At 42.6% G+C, this 27,919-nt stretch overlaps 2 protein-coding genes across 5 annotated transcripts in view; one reads left to right on the top strand and one right to left on the bottom strand.

Moving 5' to 3' along the window:
* Positions 1-248: 248 nt before the first annotated feature.
* LOC109897721 (E3 ubiquitin/ISG15 ligase TRIM25-like) overlaps positions 249-27,919 on the bottom strand; it is a 39,607-nt gene continuing 11,936 nt past the window's right edge. Inside the window, exons 1-6 of one of the 4 annotated variants that reach the window (XM_020492257.2) lie at positions 14,034-14,694; positions 13,503-13,598; positions 1,997-2,230; positions 1,756-1,915; positions 1,209-1,268; positions 249-972 (exon numbers count right to left, since the gene is read on the bottom strand). In XM_020492257.2, coding sequence (XP_020347846.1) covers positions 446-972; positions 1,209-1,268; positions 1,756-1,915; positions 1,997-2,230; positions 13,503-13,598; positions 14,034-14,615 — 1,659 coding nt within the window. In that variant the 5' untranslated portion in view covers positions 14,616-14,694 and the 3' untranslated portion in view covers positions 249-445. Of the gene's footprint in view, positions 973-1,208; positions 1,269-1,755; positions 1,916-1,996; positions 2,231-13,502; positions 13,599-14,033; positions 14,695-21,910; positions 22,496-22,731; positions 22,792-22,916; positions 23,077-23,560; positions 23,795-27,919 lie in introns of those variants that run through there. The other 3 variants (XM_031833057.1, XM_031833056.1, XM_020493375.2) reach the window with 3 other exon arrangements.
* LOC109897743 (solute carrier family 15 member 5) lies at positions 20,090-21,301 on the top strand. The gene is made up of 3 exons (XM_031833073.1): positions 20,090-20,347; positions 20,559-20,745; positions 21,028-21,301. The coding sequence occupies exons 1-3, from the start codon at positions 20,102-20,104 to the stop codon at positions 21,132-21,134; spliced, it is 540 nt and encodes a 179-aa protein (XP_031688933.1). The 5' UTR covers positions 20,090-20,101; the 3' UTR covers positions 21,135-21,301.

The following is a 27,919-nucleotide window of genomic DNA, read 5'->3' as shown; positions in this document are numbered from 1 at the left end:
CTAGTATCTATGTGGACCCTACTACAGTTTAACCGGCTCAGCTGTAGACTACACCAGCATGACTAGTATCTATGTGGACCCTACTACAGTTTAACCAGCTCAGCTATAGACTATACCAGCATGACTAGTATCTATGTGGACCCTACTACAGTTTAACCAGCTCAGCTATAGACTATACCAGCATGACTAGTATTTATGTGGACCCTACTACAGTTTAACCAGCTCAGCTATAGACTATACCAGCATGACTAGTATCTATGTGGACCCTACTACAGTTTAACCAGCTCAGCTATAGATTACACCAGCATGACTAGTATCTATGTGGACCCTACTACAGTTTAACCAGCTCAGAAGTACCATAGAGACAAAACACAGGACAGAATTTTGATGTACAAGATAAAAACTTTGCATTTGAATAATTTTAATTAATTTAGTAAATGGGCCCTTACCACAGTTTAACCAGCTCAGCAGTACCAGAGAAAATACAATCGATAGAAAACCCAGGATAGAGGAGCTGAGTGAATGTGGTCTGGACTCTGTGGAGGAGGGTAATTGTGTCAGAGACACTGTAGAAGGACAGAGTACCTGCCTTGTGATCCAGGTACACTCCTACTCTGGAGGACTGAACGCCTGGTACTTTCGTCCTAACACTATTGTGTCTGAACCAATAACCATCACTATAGTAGTGTAAACTCCAGGACTTGTCATTGAGTCCAAATGTATTACTTCTCCTTGTTCTGCTGATGTCTTTATATGAGACTGCTGTAATAACACACAGCCCACTCCACTCCACCTCCCAGTAACAGCGTCCAGACAGACCCTCTCTACACAGCACCATCAAGTCATTTGTGAATCTGTCTGGATGATCAGGATATGGTTGGACTTGGCCTGTATAGGTCACCTTTCTGTTCCCTTTAGACAGAGAGAGGCGTGTGTGTGCTGTGTTTGGGTCCAGTGTGAGCTGACAGGAATCTGGGAGAAGAGCAGAGCAGAGACCAATGAGGAGAGTTAGAACAATAAGTTATGTCAGATACTGTATCTACCCTGTCTTTGATTAGAGCAGAGCAGAGATCAAATCAGAGAAATATGAGGAGTCAGATAGATACCCAGTCTTTGATTAGATCTACTATTGCTATACATTTCCACAGGGATTGTTAGGAGTGTCAGTAAAAAGAAACTGTTAGGTACTTCAGAATAAAAAAACTCACATTGTAAGAACTGTTCTCTGGTCTTGGGCTCTGGAGGCAGTACAACATCCACTATATTCACTACAGACACACAAACACATTAACAGAAAGAAGGAATGTTATCATCATACCATATTCAAGGCTCCTTAACAGCTTCTACCCCCAAGCCATAAGACTGCTGACCAATTAACCAAACAGCCACCCGGCCATTGTATAAATTATCTTGACTAACCTGACCCCCGCACATCGACTCGGTCCCGGTACCCCCTGTATATAGCCTCGGTATTGTTATTTTATTGTGTTACTTTTTATTTTATTTTAGTTATTTATTTATTTAATTTAGTAAATGTTTTCTTAACCCCATATTTCTTCAACTGCGTTGTTGGTTAAGGGTTGTAAGTAAGCATTTCACACTAAGGTCTACACCTGTTGTATGTGAGCATGTGAGCATGTGAGAAATACAATTTTATTTGATATTCCACATGTCTAAGGTGATGGCTGTAGGACCTTTTATTGCACTACCGTTTGGATTTACAGGACCTAGTATTGTAGTAGAATTTCAACACACCTGTAGTGGAGATCTTGGTCCATTCTCCTTTAAGGAAGTCTTCTACTTTTTCTCTCAGTTCAGACAAAGTCTTACTCACATCTCTAAAGTACTGAAGAGGATGGACAACGATGCTGGGTAAGTCTGAAGATACACTGATACTGGCGAGAGACTGATAACTCTGGAGAGAGAGAGAGATATATATATTTATATATGACAAAAAAATAATGATGTATCACATGTATCAAGGCAGTTTAGTTACCTGGAGGAAATGGATGTGATCCTCTGTGTGTGAGAGCTGCTCCAGCTCAGTGCTTCTCTTCCTCAGCTCAGCTATCTCCTGCTTCAGTTGCTCCAGGAGTCCTTCAGCTTGACTCACCTGAGCCTTCTCTTGGGATCTGATCAGCTTCTTCACCTCAGAGCGCCTTCTCTCAATGGAGTGGATCAGCTCAGTGAAGATCTGATCATTGTCCTCCACTGCTGCCTGTGCAGAGCGCTGTTTAGAGGTTGAGAGGGAGAGAGAGAGAGACAGAACTGACTTGTCTTACTTTAATGAGCCATCCTCATTACACTAACCCCTCCTAAAAGCACATTTTGTGCCACCACAACCTCCACACAATCACATTATACAGTACCCAATGTCAGAGTACAATACACCATCCAGCACCACGTTCCAACCGTACATCCAACCCCTCCTCTCCAGCCATACAGACAGCCCCCCTGAGCCCCCATACCTCCTGAAACATCTCCACACACTTGATCATTTTGTAAAACTCAATCTCAACACTAAGGCATCAACAGTAATGGCATTACCCTGGCAGCACAAAAAAAAGATAAACAGTCTGCCATTGCAGAAAACGGACATCCCTCCCCAACACCCAGGTCAATCCAAGCCAACCAGCTATTGGTGTCCAGGGCTCCATGTAATAGCCCCCACTGGAGGACCCCCAACCTTTCCAGCACTGGGACCTTACAGACCTTCCACCTATACCCTGCCATGCACTCATCCCCCACAATCCCCTGCCACTGATGCCCCTTCACTCCTGCTAGGCTCCTGATGTGTCTAACCTTGACACTGAGGGTGTACAGCACCTTACCCAGCGCCTCCTCAAACTCCCCCAGGCTCTACTGTCACTTGCAGTTGTGAAAATGTTTGTGGCCCTTCCTCAGGCTGCTCCAGACCCCTCCTCACTGTTTCCCGCCTGATGTACAAACCTGTTCCCATTAACCTCACTAGAGTAGGGGGCACTATTTTCACCTCCAGATGAAAAGCGTGCCCAAGGTAAACTGCCTGCTACTCAGGCCCAGAGGATATGCATTTACTTGGTAGATTTGGATAGAAAACACTTTAAACTTTCCAGAACTGTTAAAATAATGTCTGTGAGTATAACATAACTGATATGGCAGGCGAAAACCTGAGAAAAACCCATTCAGGAAGTATTGAATGCCATTACAGTATCCATTGACGTAGGACTCAAATTGCACTTCCTATGGCTTCCACTAGATGTCAACAGTCTTTAGAAATTGTTTCAGGCTTGTATTCTGAAAAATGAGGGAGTAAGACCACTTTAAATGAGTGGAGCATTCAGTGTCCCAGAGGTTTTTCATGCGCACGACCGAGAGCATGCCTTTCTTGTTTTCCTTTTATATTGACAAAGCTATTGTCCTGTTTAAATATTATTGATTATTATGACTAAAAACAACCTGAGGATTGATTATAAACATCATTTGACATGTTTCTACGAACTTCACTGATACTTTTCAGATTTTTCATCTGTCTGTTGTGACTGCCTTTGAGCCTGTGGGATTACTGAACAAAACGAGCGAACAAAATGAGGTTTTTGGATATAGACAGGGACTTTATCGAACAAAACAAACATTTATTGAGTAAATGGGAGTCTTGTGAGTGCAACCATAGGAAGATCATCAAAGGTGAGTGATACATTTTATCACTATTTCTGACTTGTGTAACTCCTCTACTTGGCTGGTGGTAACTGTTTGTAATGATTTGTCTGCTGGGCGCTGTTCTCAGATAATCGCATGGTATGCTTTTGCCGTGAAGCCCTTTTGAAATCTGACACCGCGGTTGGATTAACAAGAAGTTAATCTTTAAGCCAATGTATAACACATGTATTTTTTAAGAATTTTTATAATGAGTATTTCTGTTTTTGAATTTGGCGCTCTGCAATTTCACTCGATGTTGGCCAGGTGGGACGGTGGCATCCCACACCCCCTAGAGAGATTAAAGGTCCCTGCAGGGTGGCTAAATGAGCAGACCTCAACGGGATCAGTGGGTTGTGGAAGATGTGCTCCTCCTATACCCACGGTCCAGGCGCCACACCTCCCTCTCGTGTGGGCCTCAGCATCTTCCAGGCCCTCAGTACTGCAGCATAGAAATGAGACCCCTGCTGTATTGAGTCTCTTTGGCCTCATGAAGAACAGCTGCTGATCCAGCACCAAACCACCAGCCCTCCGTACGGTACAGTAGCACCTGCGCTCTCCAGGTCCACCAGGCCTTGTTCACCCTCCTGAACAGGCAGGTACAGCACCGCCTCCCTCAGCCAGTGATGCCCCGACCTGAAAAAATTCACTAACTTGCACCAGGGGGTTGAGAATGGTCAATTTATGCCATAGGATGATGCCATGTTGTTGATGATCAGCACCCTCCCTTTGTATGACACTTGTGAGAGGAGCCACCTCCACTTCGTCAGCCTCAACACCACCGCTTGGGAGAGGAGCCACCTCCACTTCGTCAGCCTCAACACCACCGCTTGGGAGAGGAGCCACCTCCACTTCGTCAGCCTCAACACCACCGCTTGGGAGAGGAGCCACCTCCACTTCGTCAGCCTCAACACCACCGCTTGGGAGAGGAGCCACCTCCACTTCGTCAGGCTCAACACCACCGCTTGGGAGAGGAGCCACCTCCACTTCGTCAGCCTCAACACCACCGCTTGTGACAGTCCTTCCCAGTTCTTCCTAACCCACCCCTCTGAGCCCAGTTACATCCCAAGCATCTTGAGTCACTCACAGCCCCACTGCCACCCCCCTGGAAGCTGCGGAGGTGCCCTGTCCCTCCATGCCCCACATAACAGAGTCTCACTCTTGCCCCAGTTTACCGAAGCAGAAGACGCCCCCTCGTACACCCTTAAAACCAGTTATGCATTAGGGGGGCACTATTCAAAATTTTGGATGAAAAACTTTCCCGTTTTAAACAAGATATTTTGTCACGAAAAGATGCTCGACTATGCATATAATTGACAGCTTTGGAAAGAAAACACTCTGACGTTTCCAAAACTGCAAAGATATTGTCTGTTAGTGCCACAGAACTGATGTTACAGGCGAAACACAGATAAAAATCCAACCAGGAAGTGACGCATTTTTTAAAACCGCCTCATGCCAATGACTCCTTATATGGCTGTGAATGAGCTACGAATGAGCTTACGTTTTCCATGTGTTCCCCAAGGTGTCTACAGCATTGTGACGTCTTTTTACGCATTTTCATTGAAGAATATCCATAAGGGACCATATATAGCAAGTGGTCACATGGTGTCTCCCGCAGAAAATCTTGCGTAAAATACTGAGGTAGCCATTTTTCCAATCGCTTCTTATGAGAAACCAATTGCCTCGACGGATATATTATCGAATATATATGTTAAAAACACCTTGAGGATGGATCCTAAAGAATGTTGGCCGTGTTTCTGTCGATATTATGGAGTTAATTTTGAATGTTGCCTGCTGCCAGCAGAGCCTAGCATAGCATTATGCCATGATAAACTTACACAAATGCTTGTCTAGCGTTGGCTGTAACGCATATTTTGAAAATCTGAGATGACAGTGTTGTTAACAAAAAGGTAAGCTTGTGTTTGAATATATTTATTTCATTTCATTTGCGATTTTCATGAATAGGAAAAGTTTCTAGGGGTATTTATGTCCGCTGCGTTATGCTAATTGATTTGAGGCTATGATTACGATCCCAGATCCGGGATTGCTCGTCGCAAGAGGTTTTAAACTATTCTCCAGGGTCGTAGGTCCTGCTCATCCCTAACCAACACAGACGTCATCAACGTATGCTGACACTGCCATGACTGTCCCCAAACCTATGCCTGGCTCCCACACTCCCTGTAGCCTCCAGCTTAGCAGGCCCATAAAGGCCACAAAATTCTCCCCACAACCAAAAACAACACAGTGAACAGATATTCATGGTCCACCCTATCAAAGGCTTTCTCCTGATTATGAACAGATTGCCTGTTATTGAGCGTCCTGGTACATGGTATGTTTGGTCCTTGTGTACAATAGTCCAGGTGGGACTTGAGTCTGTGTGATGGACATTTGAATGTTTGTGCTCTTATAACACATTTCTGTGTTCTATTCATGTGCTGTTCTAAAAACCAATTTCTGTGTTCATGCAAGTGGCTGAGTGAACAAATCCTCACTATCAGGAGCTGCAATTTGGCAGTACGCCCAGACCTTGTTTTGAGAACGAAAGGTATCTCAGTTTCAAGGTCTCAGCTTAGAGAGAAGAAGTCTTGTGAGGTATTGGTCTTTCACATGTTAGGATCCAGTGTTGGTCGGTCACATGAATGAAACAAAATGGTAATGCTTAATTAATTATGCTAAATCATGCAAATATAACTTGTCTGTGGTGCATTGAGTTGGTTGGAACCTCTCCAGGGTGCTGAAAAATAAAGGATGTTTATTTAAGATTGACTTTGAGTGTCCCTGTGTAAGAATTTCCACAACATCTGTTAGCGAGGATCTTGGCAAAGACCTTATAGTCCACACAGAGCAATGCCACAGGCCTCCAGTTCTTTAAGTCGCTCAAATCCCCTTTTTTGGGCAGGAGAGTCAAAGCCGCCTGTTTACAGCTTAGCAGCAGTTCACCCACCCCAACGAACTCACGCAACATGGGGTGGTCTCGGGCTTGTCTGTGAAAGGCCAGGGAAATGTCCATTTGATTTTTCTGCGACAGGCTCCCTCATCCCCTCCACAACAGAAGTTGCATGCCCATCAGATAAATGTAAACAATGGATTTGTTTTAGTTTCGTCACTGTTTTCCAACCCAAAATAGCTGAGCGCGTCCATCTCTCTCAACATAGAAAATCTAGCTCCTACAAGTGCTCCTTTTGCTTTCATCTGAAAATAAATCCCTTAGGTCCCTACGTAGCTCAGATAGATAATTTTCCTGCCCCAGCCTACCCTGCCCCACCAGCTCAGCCTCCACCTCACTTATGAACCGCTCAAGCTCCTCCAGTACTCTCCTGGCTTCTGAAGAGGAAAAATCTGTATACTGCTGATAGAAAACCAGAATCTGGGATTTCCCTACGTCCTACAACTGACCAAGAGACTCAAACACCCCCTTCTGCTGTCCCCACCTGGGCCCTGGTGAAACAGAGAACTGAGCCCTGTACTAGGTACATACACATTTATGAAAGCAAAGACAAGTTAATTGATTTTGACTCTAACCACTAACAACCTACCCTTACACACCTATTTTGCTACACCTGCACTAAGATTTGTGCCATGGCTCAGAACCTTTTTTTAAAACTAGGCAAGTCAATAGGCAATAAGAACAAATTCTTATTTTCAAGGACAGACTAGGAACAGTGGGTTAACTGCCTTGTTCAGGGGCAGAATGACAGACTTTTACCTTATCAGCTCAGTGATTTGATCTTGCAACCTTTCAGTTACTAGTCCAACGCTCTAACCACTAGGCTACCTGCCACTTCAGAACCTGTGCCCCTTCCACCAGACACCACAATACACTTCATTAATCACATCACTGTGTCTTTTGCAAAAAAAAATCACATTTACATTCCCGCAGGCTCTGCCATTGTTCATGTTAAGGAAGTCTAACCTTGAAATCTCAATGAGAGGTGGGAGGGAAAACATCACAATCAGAAACCAGTAGAGAAGCCCATAAAGCCACCATGCCAGAAAAAAATATATACATTTAAGCTGATTCTTAACTTGTTATGGCTGGGGGCAGTATTGAGTAGCTTGGATGAATAAGGTGCCCAGAGTAAACTAATATATGCATATTATTAGTAGATTTGGATAGGAAACACTCTGAAGTTTCTAAAACTGTTTGAATGATGTCTGTGAGTATAACAGAATTCATATGGCAGACAAAAACCTGAGAAAGAATCCAACCAGGAAGTGGGAAATCTGAGGTTTGTAGTTTTTCAACTCATTCCCTATCGAATGCACAGTGTCTATGGGGTCAACTTGCACTTCCTAAGGATTCCACTAGATGTCAACAGTCTTTAGAACCTTGTTTGATGCTTCTACTGTGAAGTGGGGGCGAAAGAGAGGGTAATGAGTCCGAGGTCTGCCAGAGAGCCACGAGCTGGCCACGCGCGTGAGAGTTACGTGAGAGTTAGCTTGAGTTCCATTGCATTTCTGAAGACATAGGAATTCTCCGGTTGGAACATTATTGACGATTTATGTTAAAAACATCCTAAAGATTGATTCTATACATCGTTTGACATGTTTCTACGGACTGTAACGGAGATTTTTGACTTTTCGTCTGCACCTAGTGATCGCGCGTCATGAATTTGGATTACTGGGCTAAACGCGCGGGGAAAAGGAGGTATTTGGACATAAATGCTGGACATTATCGAACAAAACAAACATTTATTGTGGAACTGGGATTCCTGGGAGTGCATTCTGATGAAGATCATCAAAGGTAAGTGAATATTTATAATGCTATTTCTGACTTCTGTTGACAACACAACATGGCGGATATCTGTTTGGGTTGTTTTGGTCTCTGAGCGCTGTACTCACATTATTGCATGGTGTGCTTTTTCGGTAAAGCTTTTTTGAAATCTGACAAAGCGGTTGCATTAAGGAGAAGTGTATCCATAATTCCGTGCATAATAGTTGTATCTTCCATCAATGTTCATGATAAGTATTTCTATAAATTGATGTGGCTCTCTGCAAAATCACCGGATGTTTTGGAACTGCTGAACGTAATAATGAGATATTGTACATACATGTATTGTGTAACATGAAGTCCAATGAGTGTCATCTGATGAAGATCATCAAAGGTTAATGATTCATTTATCTCTATTTCTGCTTTTTGTGACTCCTCTCTTTGGCTGGAAAAATGGCTGTGCTTTTCTGTGACTTGGCTCTGACCTAACATAATCGTTTGGTTTGCTTTCGTCGTAAAGCCTTTTTGATATCAGACACTGTGGTGGGATTAACAAGTAGTGTATATTTAAAATGGTGTAAAATACTTGTATGTTTGAGGAATTTTAATTATGGGATTTCTGTTGTTTTAAATTTGGCACCCTGCACTTTCACTGGCTGTTGTCATATCGATCCCGTTAGCGGGATCTCAGCCCAAAGAGGTTTTAAGCACCCATGACCCATTGTCTTAGCCTATACAACATCCTGAGTGAGAGGACACTAAACCTCACATCCTTCATCGCGAGTTGTACTGACCTTAAAAACCTTCCAGGATCAATAAAATAAGACTTTAGTCTCCATCAGGAACCTTTTAAGTTCTCTCACCATATCTACTAGGCCCTCCTCCTGACTGGCTGTCAGCTCTGGATCCAATGAGCCACCTGAAAACGAGGCCTCCTCCTCCTCCACTCCCGCCTACTCACCCCACCTCTTCCTCCTCCTCCATTGGCACAAAACCTTCCTACTCCTCCCCTGTCTGCCTCCCTGATTAGTGCCTCCTCCCCAATGGCAGGCAATAAATATTTCCTGGGATGAGCCCACCGGAGTCTCCATTACTACAGCAACCTGCCTCTGCCCATGTTGCCCATGTTGCCCATGTTGCCCATGTTGCCCAGCTGCAACCCGCCTCACCTCCACCATCCCACTAGCTCCCGCCCCACCGTTTCTCTCCGCTGCCTGCGCACCACCACTTGGCCCTGCTCTACTCTCTTCCCCCTGGTACTTCCTCCAGTAGACTGTCCCATAGCAAAGCTAGACCAAGCCTTCGCCCTCTGAGTCCTAGCTCCCGCTGCCGGGTGGTCGGGCTTGTCTGCGGTAGCATTATACCCTAAGTCCACACACTAAAAACACTGAAAAATATGTGCTATCAAACCCTGCCATTGGGCAACCCATCCCCCTGCTTAACCTTGAAGTGGACATTTACCTGCTGTTCTGCATTGTTAAGAAACCAAAACTTGCTTATGAAAGGAGACAACATGTTTAAGGAATTATGCTTGGCACCCAGCCGAGAGCACACGAAAACCACTTTCAAATTTACCAAAACTAAGCAACTCCTTAGGGATCTGTTTGTCCATAATAAACACTATTCTCCTGAACGCACCTGAAGCCACTACTACGAACGACAGCGTTTTTTCCCCACTCGGCTGACGACATCGCGGCCATCACGCTGCCCAACCTCAAACAAACTACCCCTACTCCCCCCTCAACTCAAAATGATAAACAGTGGAAACCAATAAACAAACGCTCCACCAATAATAAAAATGTTTTTGAAAGAAATCAAGGAAAGAACACAACAACCAAAAGAAAAAAGAATAGCAGCCCTCCTCACGACCCTCACACAACCAACTGCCGCGAGAGGGATAGAATGAGAGAGAGAGACATGCACCATGTCAACACCCTGGGAGGACGGGAAACCACCACTCAACACAGCCTGTAACTCAGGGTCGTATGCCCAAATACTTCTCTGCAGCTGCCACCACAACATATATTTTCTGTGATTTACATTCCATTTCTGTGGTACAGTTGATAACCATTGCTATGAACGCTAAGAAGCCAACCTTACTGAAGCATATACAGTGCCTTGCGAAAGTATTCGGCCCCCTTGAACTTTGCGACCTTTTGCCACATTTCAGGCTTCAAACATAAAGATATAAAACTGTATTTTTTTGTGAAGAATCAACAACAAGTGGGACACAATCATGAAGTGGAACGACATTTATTGGATATTTCAAACTTTTTTAACAAATCCAAAACTGAAAAATTGGGCGTGCAAAATTATTCAGCCCCTTTACTTTCAGTGCAGCAAACTCTCTCCAGAAGTTCAGTGAGGATCTCTGAATGATCCAATGTTGACCTAAATGACTAATGATGATAAATACAATCCACCTGTGTGTAATCAAGTCTCCGTATAAATGCACCTGCACTGTGATAGTCTCAGAGGTCTGTTAAAAGCGCAGAGAGCATCATGAAGAACAAGGAACACACCAGGCAGGTCCGAGATGCTGTTGTGAAGAAGTTTAAAGCCGGATTTGGATACAAAAAGATTTCCCAAGCTTTAAACATCCCAAGGAGCACTGTGCAAGCGATAATATTGAAATGGAAGGAGTATCAGACCACTGCAAATCTACCAAGACCTGGCCGTCCCTCTAAACTTTCAGCTCATACAAGGAGAAGACTGATCAGAGATGCAGCCAAGAGGCCCATGATCACTCTGGATGAACTGCAGAGATCTACAGCTGAGGTGGGAGACTCTGTCCATAGGACAACAATCAGTCGTATATTGCACAAATCTGGCCTTTATGGAAGAGTGGCAAGAAGAAAGCCATTTCTTAAAGATATCCATAAAAAGTGTCTAAAGTTTGCCACAGGCCACCTGGGAGACACACCAAACATGTGGAAGAAGGTGCTCTGGTCAGATGAAACCAAAATTGAACTTTTTGGCAACAATGCAAAACGTTATGTTTGGCGTAAAAGCAACACAGCTCATCACCCTGAACACACCATCCCCACTGTCAAACATGGTGGTGGCAGCATCATGGTTTGGGCCTGCTTTTCTTCAGCAGGGACAGGGAAGATGGTTAAAATTGATGGGAAGATGGATGGAGCCAAATACAGGACCATTCTGGAAGAAAACCTGATGGAGTCTGCAAAAGACCTGAGACTGGGACGGAGATTTGTCTTCCAACAAGACAATGATCCAAAACATAAAGCAAAATCTACAATGGAATGGTTAAAAAATAAACATATCCAGGTGTTAGAATGACCAAGTCAAAGTCCAGACCTGAATCCAATTGAGAATCTGTGGAAAGAACTGAAAACTGCTGTTCACAAATGCTCTCCATCCAACCTCACTGAGCTCGAGCTGTTTTGCAAGGAGGAATGGGAAAAAATTTCGGTCTCTCGATGTGCAAAACTGATAGAGACATACCCCAAGCGACTTACAGCTGTAATCGCAGCAAAAGGTGGCGCTACAGAGTATTAACTTAAGGGGGCTGAATAATTTTGCACGCCCAATTTTTCAGTTTTTGATTTGTTTGAAATATCCAATAAATGTCGTTCCACTTCATGATTGTGTCCCACTTGTTGTTGATTCTTCACAAAAAATACAGTTTTATATCTTTATGTTTGAAGCCTGAAATGTGGCAAAAGGTCGCAAAGTTCAAGGGGGCCGAATACTTTCGCAAGGCACTGTATCACTCGTTGTCCTATCCCTCTGTGCTGGCACAGATCTACTACTCACAGGAATCCTCTCAGGATCCCTCACCCTTGACCCATCCTCCTCTACTTTCTTCACTGCCTCAACATACGACACCTTCTGCACTACTCTGACTCTAGCCACCTAAACCTGCCTCTCTCTCACTGGACACTTCCGACCCCCAACAACAGGGCACCCCTACACACAACTTTTTCCACCAAAACTACACAATCCTCTATCCCATGCCCTCCTGCACACTTCCCACATCTTGGAATCTCACTCCTACAAACTGCTGCAACATGACCATCAACGTTGCACCTGAAAAAGGGCAGCGGATTTGGCACAAAACCTATAACAGGATAACTGATGTATCCTGACATGACTTTGTTGGGTAAACACTCAAAAGGACTGACAGTGACTCCTCTGTTTTACCACGTTGCACCAAACGGCGGGCATCACAAACACCAGGAATCCTCAACTTCAATTGCTCCACACTTAACACTACCATAGAAATCACTCCTTTCAATGGTGCCCTGTTCCTAAGAGCAAAGGAAGAAACAGATCTTGATCCAAGTTGCATGACACAGAACGCTCACTCCCTCTAGTCAGAAGAAACTCAAACAAATATCACAATTTCACTACAGGTTACCTTCACTGATTCAACTGCACCCAACTCCTTTAACACCCACCCTGAAACCACACAAGGATCTGCCAAAAGGTATGGATCCACTTTCTCCAACAATGTAACTCCTACTGCACCAGATTCTTCTTTATCATGTCCATTGGCTCTGGTTCTGAGGTCTTCACCACACCTTCTACCTCACTTAACTCTCCCTCATTCATTTCCATTTCACCTCCAGAACTCAGTCTGGTGCACGGCTCACTCTGTTTGCACTTGAATTATAACTTTTGAAATGTCTCTATACCTTTGAAACTTTTGTGAGTGTAAAGTTTACTGTTAATTTCTGATAGTTTATTTCACTTTTGTTGATTATCTATTTCACTTGATTTGGCAATGTAAACATGTTTCCCATGCCAATAAAGCCCTTTGAATTAAGAAAAATTGCGAGAGAGGGCTCCATGTTCATATATAGGGGACATGAGTCGGTCATGGTTACGTGATGAGAGAGCCCCGCCTGCGACTTCAAATTCGGTGTTGGCCCACAGCCCAATAGGGAATGTCCTCTTGGTGTAATGTTCAAGATATTGCATTCTCCTGCAGCAGACCCGGGTTCATAAGCAGTCTATTCTCTGAAAGGGGTCAAGACATCCTGTTCCCAACAGTGGGGTAAGTGGGATTGGAGATGGGCCCGTCTCTCTCCCTCTCTCTTTCTGACTGGAGGAGAGAAGTGAAATGGTGTCTCCTCTGGTCAACAATACTCACCTTGAGAGACTCCACAGCCTGTTGGAGCTCCTTCAGCTCCTTCTCTTTCTCCTGGAATCTCTGCTGGACCTTCTGCTGACTCATCCCCAGCTGCCTCTGTGGAGAATCACTCTTCAGTGAGCTATCAAACTTTATTAGTCCAGTAGATCAATAGTATAGTAATGTGACATAGGGCCCATAGAGAGGAAGGTCTAAAATATTGATGGTCCCTTTGCAGTGTGATTTTATTATGTTTCTATGTGAATGATCATAGTTTTACTGTATACCTACATGTATGAAGGAGGTTAGACTGAAGTTTGGACTGAAAAAAGGGCATTTAGAATGATAATAGTGTTTGACTTTAGAAAATGGTGATACATTTGGAGAATCTGGGTTAACATATATATATATATATTCAAGGTTTGTGTTCATATTTGTTCTGCTGAGGATCAATTTAATTTGAATGATCTCATATTCAAACATCCTTAGTTCCTACTGTATCTTTAATTCTTTGTTTGTCAGACAGTCACCAACAAGTTGTTCTGGTCTTACCTGTTTCTCAGTCCTCTCTGCTGAAGCTGACACTGTATCATGGCCTTTATGTTCATCCATCACACACTGATAACAGATACACTGCTGATCGGTACGACAGAAAACCTCCAGCAGTTTGTCATGATGAGAGCAGACATTCTCCTGTAGTTGTGCGGTGGCTTTGACCAGCTTGTGCTTCTTCAAAGCAGGGGATTCATAGTGAAGTTGGAGGTGAGTCTCACAGTAAGAGGCCAGACACACCAGACAGGACATGAGGGCTTTCTGTTTTCTGGTCCCTTTGCAGACATCACACACCACATCTCCAGGTTCAGCATAGCACAGAGCAGGAGGGGGAGCAGCCTGGAGTCCTGTCTTCTTCAGATTCTCCACCACTTCAGCCAGCACAATGTTTCTCTTCAGAACAGGTCTTGGGGTAAAGGTCTGTCTGCACTGTGGACATCTGTAGACACCTTTCAGAACATCCTGATCCCAGCTTTCTTTAATACAGCCCATACAGTAACTGTGTCCACAGGCAGTAGTCACCGGATCCTTCAGTAGATCCAGACAGATGGAGCAACAGAACAGTTCCTGATTCTCTGCCATTTTGGTGCTCTCTTCCGTAGGTTAAGCAATGGCAGTGTCGAAGATTACTTTCTTGTACAGTGTCAAAGATGACTTTCTGTTTCATTGAGCTCTACACCAGAGGAGAGGGAGTGGCTTCCTACTTGACTGTGTACTCTGTATCTACAGGGGGTGTGATTTCTTTGAGGAAAGAGGAAGTGGAAGGAAGTGGAATAGAGTATTGGGTAGTAGGCAGAGATTAATTGTATTTATGTATTTGAAATATGTATTTGAATTACTTTGGAGTATTTTGTCAGTTGAATTACACTGGGCTCCAACGCATTTTGTATTTTCAAAATACGAAATACTTTACTATACCATGTTTTTTAACGGTTCACATCTTCTGAACCGTTAAATCCCTTTCTCCCTGCAATGGTATCAGAAGTGTGATAGCACTATGGTGTGATAAGAGTGTTTGTTAAATGAAATAAATATAAAAAATATTGACAAATACTTTGTTGAGGGAAAATGTACTTGATACGATTGTGATATGTTGTCTCACCTAACTGTCTTACGATCAATGATCTAAGTCTCTTTGGATAAGAGCGTCTGCTAAATGACTAAAACATAAATGTAAAAATTAACAATTGCAAAGCACTGCTGAGTATTATTCTAATGAGCTCTGCCCCGAAACAAGGCCAATAATAATACCCAGTGTGCTTTGCAGTTAATTTTGAATGTTACTTTTCACATTTCCATTTCCATTTTAGTCATTTAGCTTATCCAGAGTGACTTGCTCAACTAAGGTAGATAACAACATACAGTAGCACTGTCAACAAGCAAGAACAATAGTTTTGTAACAGTTACTAAGAATGTTGTTGCTGTTCGGGCCGGCTACTTGCAAAAGCATTTTGTAATATAATACATGACAAAATCCAAGTATTTTTCTAGTTTATTTTGATAAATTAAATGGACATTTTCATGGTATTTTGTAATTGTGGTGGTAGAATACTCTGTCTGCAGGGTGTTTTCAGAGCATCACCAGGACATTGGAGGCAAAGGACCATTTTTAACAGTAAATGTCCTGGAGTTTTATTAAAAATAAATGTTTAACAAATCACTTTCAAAATAAAAATAAATAAATACCAAAATACCTCTCTCTCCTCAGAGCATAATTACTGGGCAATCACTTAAAAACTGCACACAGAGACATAAAAATGTTATCCACGAGTTCATCTGACTGGGGAAGTAAATTAAATGCTTCATTGCCAAAATCCTGAAGTATCCATTTAAGTCAAAACTATAAATTAAATGTCTTTGGCCACCATACCAATCAAAACTACATCAAAATAATTCCTCAAGAGGTCCGTAGTCTTTGAGATAGTGGCTGGGTTGGAGACCCACCAGCTGCATGGTGGCTCACCAAACAGGCATAGAGAGCTGACTGCAGCAAGGTGTACTGCTTAACTAGGATGTGTCCCTAATTGGAGTGGCTTTAGGGTGGAGTAGTGTTCCAACAGCAGGCATTACCTTCAACATGTTACAGAAGATAATGTGGAGACACAGATGGACAGTATTTCTGTTATGTCTTTTAAATACATATTTCAAAGACTTTTGAGTATTTTTTCATTTGTAGTTTACTGGCCTAAACTGCAATCCTATGGATTTTTTTACCAGATACTTTAAAGACCTGTAATTTGTAAAAATGTTGTTGTAAAATACAAATATGTTTCTATACAATTCTATATATGGGTTTGTAATTTTGGGGCTCCCTGCATTGGCATCAGAAGTTTGAAGGCTTTATGGTTTGATAAGAGTGTCTGCTAAATGATAAAAATGTGAAAAAAGGAACACTTGAAAGCACGCTGGGTAATATAATAATGAGCTCCTCACCCACAAGAAGGACAATAATATTACCCATCGTGGTTTGCAACTGTTCATTTTTACATTGATATAATAGTTATTTAGCAGAGACTTACTGTAATACCAGTGTCTTACCATCAGTGCATTCAACTAAGGTAGATAAACAACCAAATATCACAGTCATAGAAAGTAAAACGTGTTTTTCTTACGTTACTGAGAATGTTGTTGAAGTGAAGGTGTGTACTAGCGAATGTATTGACCTGTATGTATTTGTATTTTATCTACATAAATCTCTACAAAAGTATTTTCTATTTTAGTTTGATACATTGGTCTGTTGAGTATCTTGTATTTGCAAAAATATCAATTTTTGTGAATCTTTTGGCCATCTCTGTGTTGATATATACTTAGTGTACAAAACATAAAGAACATGACATAGACTGACCAGGTGAATCCAGGTGAAAACTATGATCCCTTATTGATGTCACTTGTTAAATCCACTTCAATCAGTGTAGATGAAGGGGAGGAGACAGGTTAACGAATGATTTTTAAGCATTGAGACAATTGAGACATGGATTGTGTATGTGTACCATTCAGGGGGTGAATGGGTTAGACAAAATATTTAAGTGCCTTTGAACGGGGTATGGTAGTAGGTGCCAGGCAGGTGCACCGGTTTGTGTCAAGAACTGCAATGCTGCTGGGTCTTTCATGTTCAACAGTTTCCTGTGTATATCAGGAATGTTCCACCACCCAAATTACAACTGTGGGAAGCATTGGAGTCAACATGGGCCAGCATCCCTATGGAACATTTCTACACCTTGTAGAGTCCATGCCCCGACAAATTGAGGCTGTTCTGAGAGCAAAATGGGGGAGTGCATCTCAATATTAGTGAGGTGTTCCTAATGTTTAGTATACTCAATGACTAGCCAATTTGGTAATTGGTGCCAAGATTCATGTGGAGATCACAGGGCCTGCATTTCATTCCAGAAAGTTTCCCCTTGTAAAGGAAACTACCATCAAGGACTCATCAAGTCAATTAGTAAATTAACTTAAGATTCGGCCAGCGGAGAGGTTACAACAAACTCTGCACACTCACTGCAGGTTGGTCAGAAGCTCTACCAGGTTGGTCAGAAGCTCTACCAGGGTGGTCCCTTCAGTCCTAATATATACTGCTACACAAGCAAGCTACATATGCATGCTTCTTAGGGTTGGTTCCTGCAGCTGACTGGCTGTTATCACACAATGCCTCCTATCTTAACTTCCAGAACATAACCTTGGCGTTCGGCCAATTGGTCTGAGGAGGAGGTCCCAGTCATCTGCACGGACCAAGATAGAGTGAGAGAAGATGTAGTTCAAGGATGTCTCTTCAGAACACAACATCTTCCCTCACACCCTCAACCCTTGTTGTTATGTTGTCCTCTCAGGTTCTACTGGCTGGTGAACCTGAAGTCGACGGTAGTGTTTCTGGGTATCACCTACATCCAGCAGTCAGTGGCCAACAACCTGGGCTTCCTCATCCCCTTCATGTCTGTGCTGCTGATGCTCATCGCCATACACATGGTCTACAACAACCTCATCGTCAGGCCCAAGAAAGGTAACACAACCTTAACCTCACACCAAAACTGTCTCACATTTGGTTACAGTGTATGTATTGTCCTATGTTTATGTGGTCTATTCTAGTATTGATGTGGTTGTTGTGGTCTATTCTGGTTTTGATGTGGTCGATTCTGGTATTGATGTGGTCTATTCTAGTATTGATGTGGTCTATTCTAGTATTGATGTGGTTGTACTGGTCTAGTCTAGTATTGTTGTGGTCTATTCTAGTATTCATGTGGTTGTTGTGGTCTAGTATAGTATTGATGTGGTCTATTCTAGTATTGATATAGTTGTTGTGGTCTATTCTAGTATTGATGTGGTTGTTGTGGTCTATTTTAGTATTGATGTGGTTGTTGTGGTCCATTCTAGTATTGATGTGGTTGTTGTGGTCTATTCTAGTATTGATGTGGTTGTTGTGATCTATTTTAGTATTGATGTGGTTGTTGTGGTCTATTTTAGTATTGATGTGGTTGTTGTGGTCTATTGTATTATTGATGTGGTTATTGTTCAGGCAGTTCCCTGCTGACCACTGTCATGACGTTGGCCTGGGGGTAGGTTTATGACAGTCATAAATACCTCTCCCCCACTTTTCCTCTCTCTACCCTACTGATGTTACATTTGCAAACCCCTTGGTTAACAGAGATTCTGGGAACATCAGAAGGTGGGGGGAAATGAACTATATTCTGGTAATCCGACCAATTGAACATATGCAGTGGTACTTAATAAATATGATGTCAGTTCGATTGTCATCTGATACATTCTCATCAATGATAAGATGACATAAACTCTGCAGTGGAAAGTCTACACATCAGAGTTATCAGATTAACATGGAATTATTGTTCAATTTAAATATGACATTTTTCGTGATGGGATGAAATGTGATTTTACCTTCTAAAATGTGAGAATTGGGTTTTCATGGGTGAATTAGGCCCGACTCAGTGGCCCGCCTACGTGAAGAGACATAGGTTGTAAACTATGAAACACACCCCTTTTCTCCCTCCACTATATAAGCCCTTGACGAAAATATAACCTCCTGTTCCTAGGATGTGAGGACGACGGTCCGATGTCAGAATGGTTCAGATAATAACTACAGAACGAAGCCAACATCAGCATGAGCTTTGGTTGCGAATGGTATGAATTTTGAACTCTTATTCACTACAGAAGTGATAACTCCTAGCCGTTGAGTTAGAAACAGCTGCTGCAATAAATATTTACTCTGAGCTGCGCTTCGGTAGGTTGGTGGTAGATGGAAGGCCATGTTGCCAAACCGAGTCCTTTGAAGAATGTCTCTGGTGATCAATTGGATACGTTGTAGTAACGTCGTTGTGTGATAGACGGGATGCTCTGTAGCAGCAGCTGCAAACTTAGGAAGGATCAGACAGAGTATCCCGTCTATCACACAACGACGTTACTACAACGTATCCAATTGATCACCAGAGACATTCTTCAAAGGACTCGGTTTGGCAACACGGCCTTCCATCTACCACCAACCTACCGAAGCGCAGCTCAGAGTAAATATTTATTGCATTTTCCTTTTCCAAATGGGCGGTAATTTAGAATGCAAAAAATACTGTATTTACGATAGCACAGCTTCTTCCTTTGGTCCTCAGTCTTCCCGCTCTTTCACTCAAACCCAGCCCTTCTTTTGAGTAACCAGCTGTCAAATCTCTTCCATCCGCTAGGGACGTTTTCCTTTATGACGTAATTTGTAATCAAGGTATGATTAATTCTGTGTATATGTAATTCTGTGTGATTGTTAGGTATTTAGTGAATAAATTATGAAACCCAATTTTGTATTTGTGATTCAACTTGTTAGCCAGGGTTCGTGAAGATAACCAAGAATTTACAACTTTCAGATGAGACTGAATTAAGGTGACGATTAAATATTGACTGCTATTGATATAAAATATTACTAGGTCTTTAAGAGTTTATTCGGAAGATAAAAACACTATAAATATTATTTTGTGGTGCCCCAACTCTCTAGTTAATTACATTTACATGATTGATTGATATATAAATACATCAATCAACATTAATATATATATAATATATTAATTATTTTATAGAATAGCATGTCATATCACTTAATCCGGCATAGCCAAAGACACGACACCACTCTGGGTGTGTTCCTGAACTCTCTGAAGATGTGCTGCCTGCACTACCGCCACCTGAGTGGAGACGTAGCCAGCTGGCTGGACCGCGCCAAGGAGAACAACGGGGGGTGCTACAGTGAGACACACGTGGAGAACGTCAAGGTCCTGGCAAGGCTCTTCCCCCTGTACGGCTTGCAGATACTGTACCGCGCCTGCATCACTCAGGCAGGTCAATGTAATGGAGAACATCAGGCCTCTTCACTGACATGTTTCACAGGAGATTTTTACAACATTTTCAGGTCCTTGTTTAATTTCAGTGGAAAGTGCAAATACATAATTGTTCAGATATTCGGGGTAAAAAAGGCAAATCTATATTGCTTATTTATGATTAAAAAAGATGCCATAGAATCTGTTATTAGCCTGACCTCTTCCACAGATTCCATCAGGTTACTACATTCAGACCATGAACTCTAACCTGCACCTGAATGGCTTCCTCCTGCCCATCGGTGCCATGAACCTCATCAGCATCCTACCTCTGCTGCTGCTAGCCCCTCTCATGGAGTGTGTCACCTCCTGCTACCTGTCCATGGAGAAAACACCCTTCTCCCCCGCCAGAGTCATCAGTAGGCATGCACACACGACACAGATACACACACACGGCACACAGATACACACAGCACACACGCAAGCATGCACACACTAATACCATCCTCTTCAGTGACTCAGTCAATGTTAATGTCTCTCTCCTCTCCTCTCCTCTCCTCTCCTCTCCTCTCCTCTCCTCTCCTCTCCTCTCCTCTCCTCTCCTCTCCTCTCCTCTCCTCTCCTCTCCTCTCCTCTCCTCTCCTCTCCTCTCCTCTCCTCTCCTCTCCTCTCCTCTCCTCTCCTCTCCTCTCCTCTCTCAGCGATGGGTCATGCCTGTGCGTCCCTGTCTGTCCTGGTGGCGGGCCTGTTTGAGGTCCACAGGAATACAGTATCCTCTGACGGATACTACCTGTTCCATATAGTTTAGTTAGTTAGTTGGTGATACTACCTGTTCAATGCCACTGAGGAGAATTACATAGAGACAGAGAACCAATTGAGAAAACATATCAATGGTTCTAAATGACAACCATATACATCAACACCATACATCATGATTCATGGAAATGTACAGGATTAAAACATTAATATAAAGCATTTTAATAAATGAAGTTTCTGAATGTTAAATTATATAAAAAATATCAAAGAAATTAAATAAAAACAGAGCAGAATGAATCATCACATCTGGGGACCATCACCACAAGCATGACTAGTATCTATGTGGACCCTACTACAGTTTAACCAGCTCAGCAATAGACTACACCAGCATGACTAGTATCTATGTGGACCCTACTACAGTTTAACCAGCTCAGCTATAGACTACACCAGCATGACTAGTATCTATGTGGACCCTACTACAGTTTAACCAGCTCAGCTATAGACTACACCAGCATGACTAGTATCTATGTGGACCCTACTACAGTTTAACCAGCTCAGCAATAGACTACACCAGCATGACTAGTATCTATGTGGACCCTACTACAGTTTAACCAGCTCAGCAATAGACTACACCAGCATGACTAGTATCTATGTGGACCCTACTACAGTTTAACCAGCTCAGCTATAGACTACACCAGTATGACTAGTATCTATGTGGACCCTACTACAGTTTAACCAGCTCAGCTATAGACTACACCAGCATGACTAGTATCTATGTGGACCCTACTACAGTTTAACCAGCTCAGCTATAGACTACACCAGCATGACTAGTATCTATGTGGACCCTACTACAGTTTAACCAGCTCAGCAATAGACTACACCAGCATGACTAGTATCTATGTGGACCCTACTACAGTTTAACCAGCTTAGCAGTACTATAACAGAGCCAAAACCCAGGATAGAGGGGCTGAGTGAAAGTTGTCTGGACTCTGTGGAGGAGGGTCATTGTGTCAGAGACACTGTAGAAGGACAGAGTACCTGCCTTGTGATCCAGGTACACTCCTACTCTGGAGGACTGAGGGCCTGATATTTTAGTCACAACATTATTGTGTCTGAAACAATATCCACCTTTAAAGCACTTTAAACTCCAGGACTTGTGATTGTGTCCATATGTCTCTGTTCTGCTGATGTCTTTATAGGAGACTGCTGTAATAACATCACCACTCCACTCCACCTCCCAGTAACAGCGTCCAGACAGACCCTCTCTACACAGAACCTGGTAGTAGATGGTGAATCTGTCTGGATGGTCAGGATATGGTTGGACTTTGCCTGTACAGGTCACCTTTCTGTTCCCTTCAGACAGAGAGAGTTGTGTGCCTGCTGTGTTTGGGTCCAGAGTGAGCTGACAGGAATCTGGGAGAAGAGCAGAGCAGAGACCAATGAGGGGAGTTAGAACAATAAGTTAAGTCAGATACTGTATCTACCCTGTCTTTGATTAGAGCACAGCAGAGATCAAATCAGAGAAATATGAGGAGTCAGATAGATACCCAGTCTTTGATTAGATCTACTAATGCTATATATTTCTAGAGGGATTGTTAGGAGTATCAGTAAAAAAGAGACTGTAGTTACTTCAGAATAAAAATACTCACATTGTAACAACTGTTCTCTGGTCTTGGGCTCTAGAGGCAGTACAACATCCACTATATTCACTACAGACACACAAACACATTGACAGAGAGAGGGAATGTTATCATCATACCATATTCCACATGTATATGACTAGTAGGGAACTTTCAATGGTCTCTAGTTGATGTTCTTATTATTTTCAACACACCTGTAGTGGAGCTCTTGGTCCATTCTCCTTTAAGGAAGTCTTCTAGTTTCTCTCTCAGTTCAGACACAGTCTTACTCACATCTCTAAAGTACTGAAGAGGACGGACAACGATGCTGGGTAAGTCTGAAGATACACTGATACTAGAGAGAGACTGAAAACTCTGGGGAGAGAGAGAGAGACAGAGACAGGGGGCCAGAGACAGAGGGACACAGAGAGAGCGAGAGAGGGACAGAGAGAGAAAGGGGGACAGAGAGAGACAGAGAGACAGAGGGGGACAGAGGGACAGAGAGAGACAGAGGGGGACAGAGACAGAGGGGGACAGAGAGAGAGAGGGACAGAGAGAGAGAGAGAGAGAGAGAGAGAGAGAGAGAGAGAGACAGAGACAGAGACAGAGACAGAGACAAAGAGGGATGGGGGACAAAGGGGGACAGAGAGAGAGAGGGACAGAGAGAGTGGGGGACAGAGACAAAGAGGGACGGGGGACAGAGGGGGACAGAGAGGGTGACAGAGAGCGAGGGACAGAGAGAGGGACGGAGAGAGAGACACAGAGAGTAGGAGAGAGGGACAGGACAACATAATGATTGAGATGAATATTTTCACATTAAGTTAATTTCATATCACATGTAACAAGGCAGTTTAGTTACCTGGAGGAAATGGATGTGATCCTCTGTGTGTGAGAGCTGCTCCAGCTCAGTGCTTCTCTTCCTCAGCTCTGCTATCTCCTGCTTCAGTTGCTCCAGGAGTCCTTCAGCTTGACTCACTTGAGCCTTCTCTTGGGCTCTGATCAGCTTCTTCACCTCAGAGCGCCTTCTCTCAATGGAGCGGATCAGCTCAGTGAAGATCTTCTCACTGTCCTCCACTGCTGACTGTGCAGAGCGCTGTTAAGAGAGAGCAGATGAGCTCCTGCATTTTTCAGCATTTTCTTAAAAAAATATAGATTTAGAGTTAGATAAACTTGGATTTTTTTTGTCAGGAACATATACAGGATGCTACCCTCTACAACATAACCTTAACTTCAAATCAAAACTCAAAAGCTATAACCTGATTTTGGACGGAATTACGGAATCACCTGGAAGATTTACAACTACCAAGGATTATTATTCTACACAGCAAACTCTCTGGAAAACAACAGAAACCTGAAAACACCACCCAACCTGGAACTGAGTGAGTAATGTTTAGTCTGAAACTCTATTTTATTTCCAAAAGCCAAGAAGAAAAATATACTACATTACTTTATAAGGACTGAATGCTAAGTTAAGACCACCAAACTTGATACAACTTCAACTAGCACTGACGTGCCAAGTGAGAGGTGTCGAAGCCCATTAGCTCAACAATGGCAGGAGAGTCAAACAGTCTACTCCAACCAAATGGAGAGGCCTTAGAAGCTGCCTCCTGCAGAGGTAATTAAAGGGGTAATTAAAATACAGTACCCAATGTATGTAAAGAATGATAAGGCAAGAAAAGATTACAAAATGAAGCTCCTTATTGAAAATCAAGAGACACATTTAGCTGACTATTACAAAAATGGGAACAAAAGCAACCTTATCTTCCACATAAACCATCCCCTGGCATGGCACAGTGCTATATTAGCACACTACCCCTTTGTTAAGAGAGGGGTTAACGAGGGGTGGAAACTCAGGATACTTGACAATGAGTACTCTGAGTCAGCTAATATACAGTGGGGCAAAAAAGTATTTAGTCAGCCACCAATTGTGCAAGTTCTCCCACTTAAAAAGATGAGAGAGGCCTGTAATTTTCACCATAGGTACACTTCAACTATGACAGACAAAATGAGAAAAAAAATCCAGAAAATCACATTGTAGGATTTTTAATACATTTATTTGATAATTATGGTAGTCCCACACCCTCAGCACACAGGGGGACAAACACCTGCCTGCAGGTGACAGCATTCCCTCCCACATATGCCCTCCTAGGCACAACTATGACAACATAACCAACAAAAACGGGTCACAACTCTTGGAGCTCTGTTGCACGCTGGGTATGTACATAGTCAATGGTAGGCTTCGAGGGGATTCCTATGGTAGGTACATCTATAGCTCATCTCTTGGCAGTAGTACTGTAGACTACTTTATCACTGACCTCAACCCAGAGTCTCTCAGAGCGTTCATGGTCAGCCCACTGACACCCCTATCAGACCACAGCAAAATCACAGTCTACTTGAACAGAGCAATACTCAATCATGAGGCAACAAAGCTAAATGAACTGAGTAACATTAAGAAATGCTATAGATGGAAGGAATGCAGTTTGGAAACCTACCAAAAAACAATTAGGCAACAACAAATGCAATCCCTTGTAGACAATTTCCTGGGTAAAACGTTCCACTGTAATAGTGAATGTGTAAACTTGGCAGTAGAAAATGTTAACAGTATATTTGACCTCTCAGCTTCCCTATCAAATCTAAAAATCTCAAATAGAAAACCGAAGAAAATGAACAACAATGACAAATGGTTTGATGAAGAATGCAAAAATCTAAGAAGGAAATTGAGAAACCTGTCCAACCAAAAACATAGAGACCCAGAAAACCTGAGTCTACGCCTTCACTATGGTGAATCACTAAAACAATACAGAAATACACTACGGAAAAAGAAGGAACAGCATGTCAGAAATCAGCTCAATGTAATAGACTCTAACCACTTCTGGGAAAATTGGAAAACACTAAACAAACAACAACACGAAGAATGATCTATCCAAAATGGAGATGTATGAGTAAACCACTTCTCCAATCTTTTTGGCTCTATAATAAAGAATAAAGAGCAAAAACACATACAGGATCAAATACAAATCTTAGAATCAACTATTAAAGACCAGAACCCACTGGATTCTCCAATTACCTTGAATGACTTACAGGACAAAATAAAAACCCTCCAACCCAAAAAGGCATGTGTTGTTGATGGTATCCTTAATGAAATGATCAAATGTACAGACAACAAATTCCAATTGGCTATACTAAAACTCTTTGACATTATTCTTAGCTCTGGCATCTTTCCAATATTTGGAACCAAGAACTGATCACCCCAATCCACAAAAGTGGAGACAAATTTGACCCCAATAACTACCATGGGATATGCGTCAACAGTAACCTTGGGAAAATCCTCTGCATTATCATTAACAGCAGACTCGTACATTTCCTCAATGAAAACAATGTACTGAGCAAATGTCAAATTGGCTTTTTACCAAATTACCGTACAACAGACCACGTATTCACCCTGCACACCCTAAATGACAACCAAACAAACCAAAACAAAGGCAAAGTCCTCTCACGCTTTGTTGATTTAAAAAAAGCCTTCGACTCAATTTGGCATGAGGGTCTGCTATACAAATTGATGGAAAGTGGTGTATATTTCTTTAACACATATATCAACTAAATGGCGCGGGCACTAGAAAAGTCTGCAGCACCTAGCCTCACCCTACTAGAATCTGAAGTCAAATGTCTACTGTTTGCTGATGATCTGGTGCTTCTGTCACCAACCAAGGAGGGCCTACAGCAGCACCTAGATATTCTGCACAGATTCTGCCAGACCTGGGCCCTGACAGTAAATCTCAGTAAGACCAAAATAATGGTGTTCCAAAAAAGGTCCAGTTGCCAGGACCACAAATACAAATTCCATCTAGACACAATTGCCCTAGAGCACACAAAAAACGATACATACCTTGGCCTAAACATCAGGTAACTTCCACAAAGCTGTGAACGATCTGGGAGAAGGCAAGGGCATTCTATGCCATCAAAAGTAACATAAAATTCAACATACCAATTAGGATCTGGCTAAAAATACTTGAATCAGTCATAGAGCCCATTGCCCTTTATGGTTGTGAGGTCTGGGGTCTACTCACCAACCAAGACTTCACAAAATCGGCCAAACACCAAATTGAGACTCTGCATGCAGAATTCTGCAAAAATATCCTCCATATACAACGTAGAATATCAAATAATGCATGCAGAGCAGAATTAGGCTGATACCCACTAATTATCAAAATCCAGAAACGAGCCATTAAATTCTACAACCACCTAAAAGGAAGCGATTCCCAAACCTTCCCAAACCTTCCATAACAACGCCATCACCTACAGAGAGATTAACCTGGAGAAGAGTCCCCTAAGCAAGCTGGTCCTGGGGCTCTGTTCACAAACACAAACACACCCCACAGAGCCCCAGGACAGCAGCACAATTAGACCCAATCAAATCATGAGAAAACAAAAAGATAATTACTTGACACATTGGAAAGAATTAACAAAAAAACTGAGCAAACTAGAATTCTATTTGGCCCTAAACAGAGAGTACACAGTGGCAGAATACCTGACCACTGTGACTGACCCAAACTTAAGGGAAGCTTTGACTATGTACAGACTCAGTGAGCATAGCCTTGCTATTGAAAAAGGCCGCCGTAGGCAGACATGGCTCTCAAGAGAAGACAGGCTATGTGCACACTGCCCACAAAATGAGGTGGAAACTGAGATGCACTTCCTAACCTCCTGTCCAATGTATGACCATATTAGAGACACATATTTCCCTCAGATTACACAGATCCACAAAGAATTTGAAAACAAACCCAATTTTGATAAACTCCCATATCTACTGGGTGAAATTCCACAGTGTGCCATCACAGCAGCAAGATTTGTGACCTGTTGCCACAAGAAAAGGGCAACCAGTGAAGAACAAACACCATTGTAAATACAACCCATATTTATGCTTTTTATTTTCCATTGTGTACTTTAACCATTTGTACATCATTGCAACACTGTATATATACGTAGTATGACATTTGTAATGTCTTTATTGTTTTGAAACTTCTGTATGTGTAAGGTTTACTGGTAATTTGTATTGTTTATTTCACTTTTGTATATTATCTACCTCACTTGCTTTGTCAATGTTAACGTTTCCCATGCCAATAAAGCCCCTTGAATTGAGAGTGAGAGACTGACTTGCCAACCTCATTACACTAACCCCTCCTAAAAACACATTGTGTGCCACCACAACCTCCACACA

This window comes from Oncorhynchus kisutch, linkage group LG10, assembly GCF_002021735.2.
Source record: "Oncorhynchus kisutch isolate 150728-3 linkage group LG10, Okis_V2, whole genome shotgun sequence".
In the NCBI taxonomy this organism is placed as follows: domain Eukaryota; kingdom Metazoa; phylum Chordata; class Actinopteri; order Salmoniformes; family Salmonidae; genus Oncorhynchus; species Oncorhynchus kisutch.
This window is presented reverse-complemented; position numbering and strand designations above follow the sequence as displayed.